The sequence below is a fragment of the Falco biarmicus genome, chromosome 9, assembly GCF_023638135.1.
Source record: "Falco biarmicus isolate bFalBia1 chromosome 9, bFalBia1.pri, whole genome shotgun sequence".
Taxonomy (NCBI): domain Eukaryota; kingdom Metazoa; phylum Chordata; class Aves; order Falconiformes; family Falconidae; genus Falco; species Falco biarmicus.
In genome coordinates this window covers 42,313,002-42,328,645 of record NC_079296.1, presented here as the reverse complement: position 1 = coordinate 42,328,645, position 15,644 = coordinate 42,313,002, and the positions used below count along the sequence as shown (strand labels likewise).

The 15,644-nt window shown below is 39.5% G+C and overlaps 1 protein-coding gene across 1 annotated transcript in view; it reads left to right on the top strand.

Moving 5' to 3' along the window:
- The window catches only part of GRID1 (glutamate ionotropic receptor delta type subunit 1), a 544,815-nt gene that overhangs the window by 426,216 nt on the left and 102,955 nt on the right, over positions 1–15,644 (top strand). The window contains exon 6 of the mRNA XM_056350722.1: positions 5,167–5,340. Coding sequence (XP_056206697.1) covers positions 5,167–5,340 — 174 coding nt within the window. The remainder of the gene's footprint in view (positions 1–5,166; positions 5,341–15,644) is intronic.

Below are 15,644 nucleotides of genomic sequence, written 5' to 3'. Positions count from 1 at the left end.
TTAAAGATAGTTTACAAATGCAAGTAGGGCAAGCATCCTAAGATCTTTCCAAATTATGCTATTATACAAAATGCAAAGACTAAAAAAATTGAATAGAAATGCAAGGAACACACTGTGGAAAATTTCTTAAGATATAGCAAGTGACATATTTCAATGCAAAAATTAACAATTTATAGTTACAATTTATTCCAGTTTTATTCTCAGTACTTTATATTTACCGCTTGCCCAAAGAAATGTTGTTTCTCTCCTTTTGGCTGCTATCTTTGATGCTGAAGAATTTTTATTTATTTTTTATGTTCACAAAAATGTTTGATTTTCTTATATATGCTTGAGAGGTGTCCATATACATGAAACGGTACTGCATGTGTACCTGCATCCTGCTTGAAGAAATTTGTAGGGTTCAGAATTGACCTAATTATAATGATGTTGAATTACACAGAAACAGCCTTACTCAGGTAGAAGTAAGGTTAGATGAGCTTTTATGAGTTGTTTTATCAGTGAAACCAACTTTAAAATTGGTGAAGATTTTTTTTTTTTTTGTCTAGCTTTTTATAGCTATCATTTTGTGAGGTGTTTTTTAGGTTTGCTTCCCCCCCCCCGAGATAATTACTTTTTAGTATGGAATAATACTTTGTTAAATTACAGGATCTTTTACTGTATGACACTTCTATTATCTGAGAAAGATTTCTGGACACCCAGTGTACCTAGAAATAGAGCTAATTCAATTAAATTATAAATACATATCTGTAGAGATTTTTAGGAGTATTGGGTAAAAGAAAGAGAAGTGAGGTAGTGTTGAGTGTGTGGGAGGACTATAAGGATGGGAGTTGGACAGGTGGTCACGAAGGCTTGTATAGAATGTCTTCTGTGTTACGACAAATGGATTGTACCAAAAGATTAACACACGTGTGTGTGTGTGTGTGTGTGTTTGTGTGTGTGTCTATTCACGTGGGATGCAGAGAAGCCAGCATTGAATAAATCTATCTACAGGGTAAGCTGTTGCTAACACTTTAAAAACCAGCTAACTGAAGGATGTTTTCTGGATTTTCAACAAGTGAACAAGTGTCCCTTTGCAGATGTACGTAGTGCATTGAGGGATATTAGAATAACCCAACAAAATGTATCGAACCACATTAATCTGTAGCTTGTCTCCATGAGCATCTTTGTCCTCATTGCTGTTCTGTTTAATCCTCCAGTTTTCTCCAGGATGTGCTTTCTGGAAATCTGTTCTGGTTCTTTAAATTATTAATGTCATTAAAATTTATACTTTTCTGTCATTACCTCTAGGAAAATAGAGATTGTAATGTGAAGCATAATTGCCTCATTTTGCAATTTGTGTTATGATAGTTGAGCAGAACTAGAGCAGATTTAAATATTCCCCTGAGCAATATAGCTAGGTATTACAAACTAACTGGAGTTCTTTGTGTACAGATAAATAGATGAATGAATTCCCCAAATGACCAATATTTGTGTGCAAATAAATAGAGAAATGAATGCCACAAATTCTTGAAGAGTCAACTTTACCATTAATATGCCACATCAACAGAAAATACAGTGCTTAAAGGAATACCCTCTCAGTCTTGAGTTAGGTGAACTACTGCTAGCCTGGGTGAATAGTCCATCTTACACTTGTGCCTGCCTACTAAAATATTTAAGGGGTCCCTGAAATATTTGAAATAGGGAAATTCTCTCTGTTAGTAAAGGAAAAATGCAGGATAAGAGCACTTAGATAAGAGAACATCTTTCATGCCTAGGTAAAGGGCTCTCATTCAAGAAATTCGGTATTTACAGGTCTGAGTGCAAAGTGCTGTTAAAATTGCTAAGCAGTAGAGAGTTAGGCTCTTTAACCTCCCTTAAAGTGTATCCCTCAAACAAGCAGAAGCCACCATCTATGTTAAGTCAAGATTTACCCCATGTTGCAGTAGCAACATCATGGGATGACAAAAGCCAAAAAGTGGGCATGTGAAATGGAATTTTGCAAGGAGTGCTTACCTGGCCACACCAGCTGATAGGCTCTACTTAAGAGTACAGCATTCATGTGTGGCATGAATGATAATTACTGTGTACTCTCTTGTGCTGTGCAATAATCCAAGAACAAGACTGGAAATTTGGGATACATTTGTTTGAAAGAAAACCACCTCTAGCACCAAATTAAATTATTTACTTCATTATCAGTTTCACAGTGTAAAGAAAATTTTCATGTAATGTACAGGAAAGAAAATATGTTACTTTTAAACAAATAGCTCGACGAATTGCTTTTAATTGTAAGATCAGTGTGAAATGCTTTTTTCCCTGTGATTCCAAGGCTTAGAACTATTTTTTGGATGTATGCTGTTATTTTGGTGGGTGTAAAAGTAAGATCCAACTTCCCGTATACTTGTTTTTCCTTTTTTGGCTTGTTGTTGTGGTGGGGTTTTTTGGTTGTTGTTTTTTTTTTTTTTCTTTTGTTCCTCCCCATATTTATCACAGTCAGAATGCGGATGACCTTTCTGCATGTGACATTTAAGGTTTCACATGCTGCTAAGCCAGGACCGTAAGCTTTCTGGAAATGAATCTGCAGGGCCTGCCTGTGCCAGACAAGAGGAATGGATGCGGTCCTCTGGCCAGGGAAGCTGTAACCGGGCTTCTCCAGGGTGGGATGGTGCTGACCTTGAATCCTTTGCAGTTCAGGTGCTCAGCCACGCTTCCCTGCTCCTGGCCCAGCCTGAGGTGCCCTGTGGTGCTGCCTGTGGCAGTTCTGCCCTGTGACCTGACATGGAAAGGCCCATAGTTACCTTCAGCTTTTAGAGCACCAGCTCAAAAATGCAGAAATAGACCTTTTGTTCCCAGCTCTTCCAACAACAACTCTTTTTTCTATGCTTTTACATTTCTAAAAAGGAACCCAATTTCTAAAACGAATGGATCATTTGCTGGCAGGAATGTCCATCAGCTGAAAAAAACAGAGGTGCTTTGTTCCCTTTGGCATCACATACATAACTGAGGCATTGAAGGATTTAGCTACTGTCAGCTCTCCAGACAGAAAAGGGTGGCACTTTCAGAGTCAGATTTAGCCCAATTTCCCTCCAGAGGCTCATGTTTTTCTTCTTTGGATGTACAGTAACTAGGCTCTATGTTCAGGTCTCACTGGTGCCTATAACTAAGTGGGAAGCACCTGGGTTGATGCATCTAACATAATTGATCTCCTCTGTTACCTTACCTCTGGAAATCCCATGGAGGAAGCAGTTCTGGTCTGCTACATACAGGCTTACATCTCAGGTCAAGCATTTTGACATAGGTTATAAGATGTCTTTGAAAGGCTGTGCATCACCTGGGGAGGACAGAAAATGTGCGTGATGTGAGGTGAACTGAAGGCTTTGATGATTTGTGATATTTCCCCCCACTCCACCCCGTTTCCAGCCACTCAGTCTCAGTTTGTCCACCAAGGGGTACAGCTTAGGGGTTTATGAGTTAAAGCTATCCCATAAAACTGTCTATCCCTCAGACTACAGCTTAGAAATGCTGCCTGGCTTTAACATCCCTCAGCCCCACAGAAGAGAAATCCAAGGCAGCTGTCTGGAGGGATCTGTAGAGCTTGTGGGTCTCTTTTGGTGTCTCCCTGCAAGGCTACAGATGCTGCCCAGCATTTTCTATTAAGCCTCAAAACCTTTGGCTTCTATTATTTTCTGATATTCTGTTTTTATGCCACACCAGTTGGTCTGTCATTAATGCAATAAATTTCACCTTCTGTAAAGTTAAAAATTCATGTTCCTAAAAAATGATGGGAGATCGGCAAAGAAGGACTATATTGAGCCAAAGCTACAGTACTAGTCAACCGTAACAAGTAATTATAATAACCCCATGGTCATTTCAGTCACAGCTTGACAGAGAAAACAGCAAGAAAACAAAATTTTTGTTTTTCTTGAATGTTAAAATTACAGGGCCAGGTTCACTTCTGCTGATGACACATCACAAGGTGTGGGTCCTGTTCACCAAGTACAGCAACAGGAATTATTTGCAGCCCCCTACCCTGCAAGGGGCTGAGAGCAACCCTGTGCAGGCCGAGCAATGAGTTGGCACAGCTGGGCAGCTGGTGCAGCCAGTGTGTACTGGAGATGGGCTGGTGTGACTTGCAGATGCTGCTGGTGGCACTGGTAAGGAGCTGGAATGTAAAGCTGCTCCCTGCAGAGGAGATGCCTGGGGGAATGATGCAGCCAGAGGTGCTACTGCCTGTCCTGCCTCACAGGGAATTCCTGGCAGTAAATAACCTTTCACAAGCTGTACTGCTGTCACAATTTCAGGATCAGTTAAGCCTATGATTTTCAAGCCATTTATCCTGAGATAAAAAAAAAAAAAAAAAAAAGGAGGTTTTGGTTTTGTGGCTTTTTAAAAATGCAAAATACCTAAAGCATGTAGTTGAGTTGGCTTCAGTTGCAATAGAAGGGGATGCAAGCTCTGTCCCAGGATGGGTTAGAAGGCTGGGACAAGGGAAGGTCTGCAAAGATGCTTTAGACAGTGCGAAGCCTGGAAAGAAGAGAAGCTTGTCCTTGAGATCTCCTTATATCTTATCCAAAATTATCCTGTGTGCAGAAGTTTGCATTCCTAAATGTGTCAATCCTTTCCATGACATTTCTTCTATGTTCAATTTCCTAATATAGATAAAATAAAAAGACTCCCTTGAGTCATCATCAGGATTAGTCTGCAGAAATGATCTACTGTTCTTAGGAGCAAAGTACTTTCTTGTAACATTGCTCTCAGGTGTAATGGCCATATTTTCTAAAGATGGTTATGTTTTCAATTTATTGTTTTGTTCTGACGATGTGGTGAGGTTCTATTCTGTTAAACAAAAACTCTATACAAATTTGGTTTGAAGGCTCTTGTTTTTTACTTAGAAACCTGTTGAGACCATTTTGGTTCTTTTCTATGAGGAACTACCACTTCAGTATGTTAGTATTGCAAAGATAGATGGTACTGTGTTAAACTGTTTTCTTTTGTTTCAGATGATGCATAAAAAAAATCAATATTTTTAATAAACCCAAAACAAAAACATTTGGCCTAGACTAAGCATGTGCATCTGTATTTTTTTTTTTCTTCTCTTGTCTTTTTTAAAACATTTATTCAATAATGAAAGGAATATATAAAATGTCTGGGCAAATATATGATTTTAAAAGACTGCGTCTCCATTCACAGGAAATTACTGATAATGAAATATTAGAGCTGGTACATAGTGCTCTGGGGAGGATGACAGTGATCCGGCAAATTTTCCCTCTCTCACGGGACAACAATCAGAGATGCATGAGGAACAATCACCGAATATCATCACTGCTATGTGATCCACAAGAAGGCTATCTTCAGATGCTGCAGGTCAGTAGATGTGCCCAGCAGAAAAATCCAGTTCAGGAATGTGACATGACATAGTTTTCTGTGATTATATTACCTCAGAGGAAGAATAAAATGAGAACAGATGAATCTAAGTATATAACAGTTGGTCAAGTTTTCCTGAATTATTTCCCAGGACTGAGTACTTTAGATGTAATATTATGTCCATGCAGTACCAGCAAGTGGTTGCACTAACTCAGAACTGATATTGCATATTTCTTTCTATTAAAAATATTTTTCTATTTGAAAAAAGCAAAAGTTTTGCTGTTATAATCTTGTGATGTTACTGCTTGCTTATCGTGTTTATGCCTATTAGACATCTGTTGTGAAAGAGTTAATCTGGGACGATAACAGAGCTCTGATAGGTGTTAGTCTGTGGAGCATTTCATATTTAGTTAAATGCCTGAACCCAGGTGATGTATTCTATCTGTCCCATTTCAATAGCCTCAGCAGCCTCTAGCAGCTGATAATTGTCTGAGCATGTGAAGTATGCAGTACTAGTTCAAGTTCCAGATTCTGGTAACGGATTTGACTCTGGTGTAAGCAGCATCTCAAGATTTCTTGGCAATTTATCCCAGTTATCAATTTTTTCCTACAGTAATTTAAATACAATTTTAGGTGCTATTTGCAAGGATAATGCAATAATTTAGAAACACAGGTCTTGGACTTTCAACAGGACTCCATGTGTTTCTGGTTTAGACACAGAGAAGAATCTCACTTGTATCACTGTTGAAGCTGTTGGATAAAGCTGAAAACTTTAGTGAGACCGAGAATCTAAGCTTGATTAGAATCTTTTTATTGCAAATTTAGTGTCAACCTGAGATGGACTGAGTGAGAACACAGTGGTTGAGCCTGTGAGTTGGCAAGCATGGGTATTGTTTTAGAGTGGGTCTAGAAAGGGCTGGGTTAGGCTATGGGGAGGGGGCTGTTGGCAGTTTTGGCTGCTGCAGCCTCATCAGGAAGGCAACGTGGGGAGAGGTGTCCTTCTAGAGGGAACTTACGTGCTGGCTTGGAATTGCTTCTGAAGGGCAAAGTGTGAGGCTTATGGGAAACCAGGAGAGGTAGGGAGATTTTGTGGAAGAGGAGTAGGTCAAGATTTTCCAAGGAACATGGATGGGGATGTTTGTTTTACTTCTTTTTGCCCTACTAAAAAATTGTAACTGCAGACACTGAAATCCTTTGAGGGGAGGGGTATGGACATTTCCTCCTTGAAGAGAACCTCTGCCAACTCCAGTTCTGTCATAGCAGTGGCAAAGTTTGGGAAATGTCAGTCACAGGCACTGTACTTCTGAAGCACTGGTCTAGTCTTTCTGCACAGGGGAAAGGCTATGCCTATCTTGGCTTAGAAAGAAAAGACACTTTTGATCTTTGTTAGTAATTCTGAGGTATGCTGTAATGAGAACAAAGGCCACTCGTTTCAGAGGATCAAAGCAATTTCCAGTATGTTGAAAAGATTATCCATCCTGCACCAATAAACCATCATTGGGGAATGATCTTACATTACAGCAGGGTTTTGAGTATTGCTGTCTGTGCTGGTTTATGCATAATCTCAGAGACTCATCTGAAGGGCTCCAACGGACCTCTCTGAGCAAGTTATTATTTGCTAAAAGAGTAACTGGTTTGCTTGCTTCAACAGCCTTGTGGCCTATTACTAAATTTCACAGACAAGGACCCTTTAGGAAGGATTCCCCCCTGCTGATTCCCAAATGTGGCTTTTAAGAAGGAAAACAATCTCCGTTTCTGTCTTCCAGAAATATTATACCATCTTAGAAACTGTCTTTAAGAGAAGGGAACAGTAATGTTATCCTTTGTTCATTAGTTCCTTCTCTATGAACTTAGAGATATAAAGAAGTACAGAATTATAAAGTTCTCCTTTTAGAAGCTGATTCCACAACTCTCATGTCCAGCCACACTGGAATGAAATATGAAAGGTGAAGGGCATGTGTGAGATCTCTGAAATTAGCTGCCCCTAGTATATCTTGAGTTATCTTGTAGTTTTTACAGATTGAATATAGGATGCTTTCAGCATGTGCAGTTCTATCAGAAATGTTCCGAGGCTGCGTTTTTTTCACAGGCTTTGCCGAAGCATCTTACGTAACACCTTGTGGGCATACAGCTCAAATTAATTTCCAAGTATGAATGACACGTTATTAATGGTCCTGCAATTCAGGTACTTCCAATCTTATGTTTCCTTTTTCTTGCTTAAAAAATAGTTTTGACCTTTTGCTGCACAGAAGTACATCACTAAATTACCCCTGTTGCCAGAGGCTGCAGTAGCTCCCAGCTCCATGTCAGGCTGCTTGAATCCACCAGAGGCAGTGACCGTTGCTTTGAAGTAGTTTGATTAACACCACAGTTTGGAAATCCCTGGCTCATTCTCCCTTGGGCAATCTCATATTAATAATTCTTTGTTGTCAAGGTAACTTACAAGCTATTGTTGGTTAATTATTTATTTAATGACTTTGAAGAAGAATAACCTAATCTCTGTCAGCCTCTAGCTGTAAGATTTTTATAGGGGAGAACTTAGCGTTTTTAACAAGCTAGTAAAGAAAGAAACATTTACGTCATGGATTATTAACTTTGTTCTGGCTAAATTAATGAAAGTCTTTTCGGAATGATTTTGTTCTCAGTGTCTTTAGTATCATATCCTGGAAAGTTGTTTTCAGCGGGTGATCATCCCAGTCTGGCATTCTGACAAGGCTTTTAAAGATCAGGCTGTTCTGCAAGCTCATCCAAAAACTCATCTGTTCTGAATGCTTTGTGGAAAGCCAATCTTATTCCATCAACCTACTTGTCAAAATTTTGCTCATGCCCTTATTTCTTGCACATATAATATACCCAGCTGATTTTATACTTCCACTGGAGAAAAAGCTCTATAACGTTTCTGCCTTGGCCATTTTAGACTTCAGAGGAAAACATTTATCTCTTTCTTAGCCTTCATATATGCTTTTCTGTGTCCATCTCTCTTACTTTTTTGTAAGTGGAAAAGAGACAGTTTAGAACTTGCTGTCTTCCATTGGTGATGTGTATCCTGCGCTCTGGGCCATCAGCATTGTCAGTATTGCCTCATATGGAAGAGAATACTGAAGCGCTTCAGGATTTATAGTTAAATCTGATTAGTCCTAGACAGACCTGGTATGTATCCCTGCATGGCATTTGAATGGTGTTTACTGGGATTACCACTATTAAACGGTTTATATTATTTCAGACATAGTCTTACAGAGTCAATTTGAAGACATTTTAATGCAAAGCCTGCTTCTTTCCAAAATCTTCCCCTTTTAAGTATTAGTTTTGCTGCCCATTTACAAATTGATTTTTGGTGAAGATCTTTTTTCTTTCATCAGGTTATTCATGATGTGTTCATAAACTCAAAATCAAATTATTTTTTCTGTTTATGTTCTTGAAGAAAGTTATTTATTTAGAAATGTAATTCCCATTAGTTTGTTTCTTCCCATATTTACCATTTTTACAGTGACCAAGCTTAATCTATGTGAGATTCTATTTATATTAAAATATATTACAGGGACAGAGTGTACCTGAAATCATTTAGAATGGTCCAAAATATATAGTAAGATTAAAAAGGCAAAAAAGAAAACCCCAGCAAACTGTCACAACATTCATGAGGTTATTCCTCAAAGGATTCAGAGTCCAGCTTCTCTACTGAAGAACTATTCCAGGCACTGCTTGGACATATTTGAAGGGAAGATGTTGAGAAGTGTGGGAGGGTATTCATTGAAACAGCTACTCCTCTCCCTGTGTAGAAATTACATTCTTCAAAGACTTGAAGACATCAGATATCTTTGTAGGCACCTCTTAGCAGTTGCTCCTGCAGAGCTCCATTTTGATTTATGATCTGTCTTCTCTTCAGGAATGACTGCAGTTTAACTATTGTAAATGGAGATGTTTCTTGGAGGTGTGTTTGGCTGCCTAAACTGAAGGGCCTGCTCCTGCAGTTTTGTCCAACTAAATAGCCTAGTCTCATTTGACCTATTTACACTGCTGTTATTACACAGCTATTAAGTGCTACTGGGGCAGAAAATATTAAGCCCTATTAAAAGCATTTACTTTCTCCCATAAAGGATTGATGACCATCATTTTTCTTTTCTTTTCATTACAAACCTGTATTTGCATGTCTCTTCAGCTAAATTTAATTTGGACCTTTGGCCAGGTGTTCAGTCACAGTGAATTTTTTTCTGAATACCACATGAATGAAATGTATCTTTGAGCTGACCTTACTGCCCATTGAGGAACATAATCTCTCCCTGAAGCCCAATGGGATATGTTTTATACAAAGTGTGTTAGCAGAAGAATTGGTTAAGAAAACCCCAACCAACCGTGGGTGTCCTCTGGCCATGTGGGATTTTGCAAGCAGTTTGGAAGCTACAACCCCAGGTATGTCCTGAAACAAGCTTTTCCTCTCTGCTTAGGCTACCTCTTTTGACTTCTGGAGCTCTCCATTTACCTGATTGTTTCACTGAATTTTTTTTTTTTTTTCACTGCTTTATCAGGGAGTGGACAACAGTGGCTAGAAGAAAGGGTCAGTGGCTACATTTTTTATTTTTTATTGCCTCTGAAACCTAATTGGCACCCATATTTTTTAAAAAAGTGCCATAGGGTAAAATAATAATCTTGTACTCTGTTTTGCAGTTCCAATATTACCTCTTGTCCCCTTGACTCGTAGTTGTGTTGAGTTTTCCTTATCAAATGTCTCCTGCTAGACTTCCCCTGGACAGTTAGTGTGAGCTGTGCCAAGTTCTTGAGATGTTTAGTGAGCAAAGCCAATGCCTGCAGCTAACAAGCTTGACCATTACAGGGTAATCCAGGCCTTGTATTATTGTTAACATGTTTTTATAAAACATACTGAGTAAGAAAACGCTCATAATTATGATAAGTACTCATAACAAATAGCTGAAGGAGGGTGAGTATTCAGAGACTAGAAACTGTAGGTAGGGAAAAGTGGTGTGAGGTGTGTAACGCAGTAAAAAGGGGGGAAAATACAGAGGAAATAAAAGCTGCTTATCAATGAAACGAGGATTCTGAGGGTGCAGTCTTCCAAAGAACTCTTTGGAAGCCCAATTGTTTGAGATACTTAAAACTAGAATGGGCAAAACACTAAATAATACACCAGTTAGATTCCTTACTGTCAGAAGGCCTGAATAAATATACAATTGAGATCTGTTTTTCTGTGTTTTTAGGATAATTTTATTCAGGCTTTCATTTACCTCATTGATAATAAACAGCCCTTTGGAAGTTTGAAGTTGACATTTGAGTCTCTAGTGAACATTTGGGTTTTGACTCTGGTTTCCTCATGAATGCCAGACTACTGGCTGTGATTTTGTTCTCCCCAAGCAGTGAAGTGTGTATGTCAAACATCGGCATTCATGCGCGGTCTCACGAGGGGTTCTACAAGCGAGAGTGGCTGGCGAGGTGTGAGCAGGGCCAGGAGCAGCGGCAGGCACCTCGGCTCCACCGAGGGCGGCCCTGGGGGCCCTGCCAGCAGGGAGGGCAAACAGGCCGTGGGCGCTGGTGGGCACCTCTTCGGTGGCGTTCCACTGGTCCACATCACCCAGCAACTGGGCAGTGCTGTGTGACAATCTGCACAGGTCAAGGGCGCTCATCCTACCTGAACCTTAAGGGAGAATGGTGGGCACCTATCTGAGAGCCAGGGCTGCAACTCCGGCTGGGGGGTCTGCACCATCTACCCTGGCAGTGGCAGATGCCTCCACCCAGATGGAGCTGCTGAAGGGAGAGGCTGCAGTGCAACCCTCAGGCTGTGGGAAGCACCTAGTCCTTTCTCCTGAGGTAGGGACAGGCAGTGAACCTGTCTGCAAAACCTGTGCCCAAGTGGAGGAGCTCCTGCAGCAGGTGGCTGGGCTGCAGGAGGTGGTGAGAGGACTGTGTAGCATCAGGGAGGCTGAGAAGGAGTTGGATAGCTGGTTCCAGGAGGCTGAGAAGGAGTTGGATAGCTGGTTCCAAACACAATCTGCAGTGGATATCACAGGTTGCCCCAGAGAAGCTGTGGATGCTCCACCCTGGAAGTGCTGAAGGCCAGGCTGGACGGGGCTTTGAGCAACCTGCTGTAGTGGAAGGTGTCCCTGCCCATGGCAGGGGGCTTGAAACTAGATGATCTTTCAGGTCCCTTCCAACCCAACCCATTCTATGATTCTATAAAATTAATTTAAGAAAATGAAACAGGTCAATTTTTCAGTCTCTCCACTCTAAAAATATCCCTGTAAGCAAGCCGTTATACTATAAGTAAACCATCAATCTTCACTGCTCCTGGTAAGATGCATCCTGTCATTAGAGGCAACAGTGCATAACTGTGTTAGGCAGTACTTGAACTTTGAAAGTTGAAATGCAGTTTCAGGGCATGCTAGCGTCTGCGTACGCAAGCACAATAATATCACTCCCCAGGCAGCAAGCGCTTCTGCTGCTGGCAGGCTGTGCTCGGTCTGATCTTCTCTTCCATCTGCTTCATCCTTGGAGCTGACTGCTGTGGCCACTCGCAGGGTGATTTTGGCAGCAGCAGGGTACAGATGCCCAGTTTGGGAATGAGTTTTTGAAGCAGTGGCATCTGGGTGTCAGCTTGTCTTTCCTGGTCTTGTCTGGCTAGACTTCTGGCTCTGCTGGCAACTCAGAAGTTGGGGTCAGCCTTCGTAGCTTGCTGGCCTTCCCAGAAGAGCAGTTCTCTGTGATTAGTGCCTCTGAAGGAGCTAGAAGGTGTCTTCATATGTAAAACTTTAAAGGTAAAATCACTCTGGAAAATCTCATGAAATTAACATAAAACCCTTTATGAAATGACATTTAATAATGTGATAGGGAGAGATTTCCATTCTCATTGAAAATTTCTGCTCTGCTCTACCAGTCTATGGCAGATTGTTTCTTCATTGCAAAATAAAGGTTCAGAAAGTCTGGAATGATATTCAGAAGCTATACCAGAACATGCCTCAAATTACTCATGTACAGGGCATACTCTTTAATATATTGGTGAAACAGTCATCATCATTCTTATAGCAGACAGATCAAAAAGATCAAAATACTTCCAGCTTTTCAGGTCTCAGCAATGAGGTGAAAGAGGAACTCAAAATTACTGTTTCTTCCTTGAAACAGGAAAAAAATGAAACACTTTGTTCTAATCTAGGATTTTTTGTTATATGAGGGGGAATCCCTGCAAACAGGTATATGACCTTCCCTCCTCTGTTCCCTCTATGAATATATAAATAGGGGAAATAAAAAATCCTCCAGAGCTTGGAAAACCCAAAGCAGCCAAGTACATTGCCTTGACTTTTGTTCTCTCCTGCTTTGCTGCAACTCTAAATCCTACCTGAAGACTGATTTTTAAATTTACCGTTTTCTCATGCCTCTGACAGCACTGGTGGAAACAGAATATAGTCGATCCCTCAGGTATCTCACAAATTCCTTTTCAGTGGTCACACTTGTATTTAAAAAGAGTTTGATAGTTAGCTGAAAATTAAAATGTGTGCAGTTGCAGAAACAAGTGTATACAGGCTTTGTCCACTGAACCCTTTTTCTTTTCACAGGAATACTATTCTGGAGGTTACAGCAAACTCCTCTTGCAAATAAAAACTAGTACATATGCAGGGCTTTTGCTGTATTAAAATGAATATAATAGAAAATAAAGAAAAATATTATAACCCTGGATTTACTGTGAGATCAGGCCAGAATTAGTGTGTCTTGGTTTAAGTAACTTTTTTCTACAAGAAAATACATACATAATAATTGAATTCAGGTGGAAAGTGAGTATTATTTTGAGAAGAGAAGCATATTTGAGGCATTTAAGTTGTTCTTATTTTTCTCCATGTGAAGAGAATTTGAAAAAAAAGAAGATAAAAATATACCTCGCAGTAATTTAATAATGTATCTTGCTATAGGTATTGAAGGAATCAACTGTTCAACTACATTCACACAACACTACTCAGGCATTAGATTAGACCTGGTTCCATAATTTTGTTTTCTAGCACAAAGCTAGTTGCCATTTGGGATTAGGCAAAGACATGCTGTCTGTACTGTTGTGGCTGATGAGGAGCTGGATTTTGCTCTGCACACTGTGAAGCATCAAAAGGACATTATTTTCTAAGTTACCAGGATATTCTTGGCTGTTCTTGGTTATGTTTTGCACTTCAAAATGACTCGACCTAGAGGACTACCAAAGCAATACTATTATGTTAACATCCTGCCCTCTCTTGTTTTATATAAACTCACTGTCTACACACTGAATTCTGATCACTGTGCAAACCTAGATGCTTTGGGTCATGCTTTATAAGTTTTAAAGGGTTCTGTCCTTAGCAGCGTGGACTTTTATATTTTGTGTTAATTTATGTCTACACTAGCAGAATGAGCAAATAAAATAATAAAAATAAAGAGAATTGATTTTCTTAATATTACAAATCCAGCCTCAGTTGTGGAGGTTTTGCGGCTGTTTTTTTTCCTAGCTTGCAAATTTTCTATTCTAAAAAAGAAGTGTTGACTGTGTCAATAAAATTCAACTTCTGTAAGATATTGACTCTTCAAGTGAGTAGAGGGTAAAATGTAGCAATGCATGCATGTGATTTTTACTGGAGTAAATACTCAGAATATGATTATATGAAAGAAGTGATTTTGCCCATTAAATAGTACCATATACTCATTTTTTTTGCATGAGGCTTTCAGCAGAAGAGAACTGCAGTGGCAAAATACCAGTGGATAAGTGTGTACAACAGGTTGTACATAATATTCTTTCTATGGCAAATAGCAACATGCTGTGTTCTCTGTAACATTTTCTTCTGCCTTGGTACATATGTGTGACACGATGTAAGTAGTGGAAAACCCTCTTGTGCAGCTTCTTTCTTGCTTTCAATCAGTTTATATCATTCTTTCAAAAGAAAACAAAACAATAGTGGTACAAAATCCATTATAGGTCTAACTGAACTATGAGGATTAGTTTGGTAAACACGTGATCGTTTAGTTTTGCTCTACAGCAGAAAGTAATTTGAGTTGGATGCATGGTCATGTCGGCTAAGATCCTCAAAAGCAGTGTTCTCAAGCTTTCAGTGCATTACACTTGCACAATGGTGGCGGCTTCTCTAAGAACATAGCAAGCAGAAAAAGGAGGAAGGCAGTGTACCCTAGTACATCTCGTATTTCACCCTAGAGCTCTCTGCTAGTAAACCAAGAAAACTGGTTTTGAGAATGAGGCTGCAGTTTTCCAGAACTGAAAAAGAACAGTGCCAAACTGAGAAAATGCAAAATATTTCTGATCTGTGGTGGTTCCAAGGCAACAATGAGTTGTCAGTTATACGTAAGGGAGCGAAATCAAATTCAAAGAGGAGCAAAGAGGATCATAATGACACATAAGAAACAATATTTTTCCTCATGCATGTAAAATTACTTCTAAACAAATGGGTTTTGTGGTGTGTGGTTTGGGGTGGTTTCATTGTTGGGTTTGGGGTTTTCTTTGGATTTTTGTTTGGGTGTTTTGTTTGTTTGTTTGTCTGTTCTGTGGAGAGTAGCTTAGCACAGAATAGGAAGAGTGCCCTGTTGAATAATGAGGATTTGCTTGGTTGCTTTATCTGAAAGTTGTTTGGAAAATATCTGCAGAGTAGAGACACAAATGCAACTGAGCAGAAGAGACTTAGTTGCTGGGACTCACTAACTCTTTAATCACTTTTCATAAAAAAAAGAAAATCTGGAAATTAGCTGCTTTGGAAACTCTTTTAAAAAGAAAGATTAACTGAATAAAATAGCAAATGTAGGGAATGTGAACTGCTTGTTCAGGAAGGCTGGAAAGAAAAGAAGGGAAAGAAGATTGCAATGCCAGGTGGGAGAGATTCTCAGTGATCGTATCTCACAGGTTTTGCATTATTTTCATGTTAACAGCTCTCTTTATGTTCAGTCACTTAAATAAGTGGGTATCCTCAATCTCATTTTTGTGTATTTTCTTCCCATTTTGATTCTTCCAAAATGAATTTTTGTTTATATATCTTTTGTTCAGATTTACATATACTAGAAGATTTTTCAAAGTGCCTAGGTTCTCAGTTTATGTCAAATTCCAGATCAGGGAACATGTACCATTTTGCTTCTGAAGATTAGGATCTTAAGATATCAGAAGCTTACTTGGAGCCAGTGATACAACAGTAATATATGTTTAAGCTTTCACAGCTGAGTGACATTTTAATAGGAAGTATGCAGCTGCATTTATTTCTACATGTAGCTGTTTCCTGATCTCTAGGCACCATTTTCTATGGTGAATTAGAGAAATCTGAAAGATAAATGGCAAATTTGTGGATCAC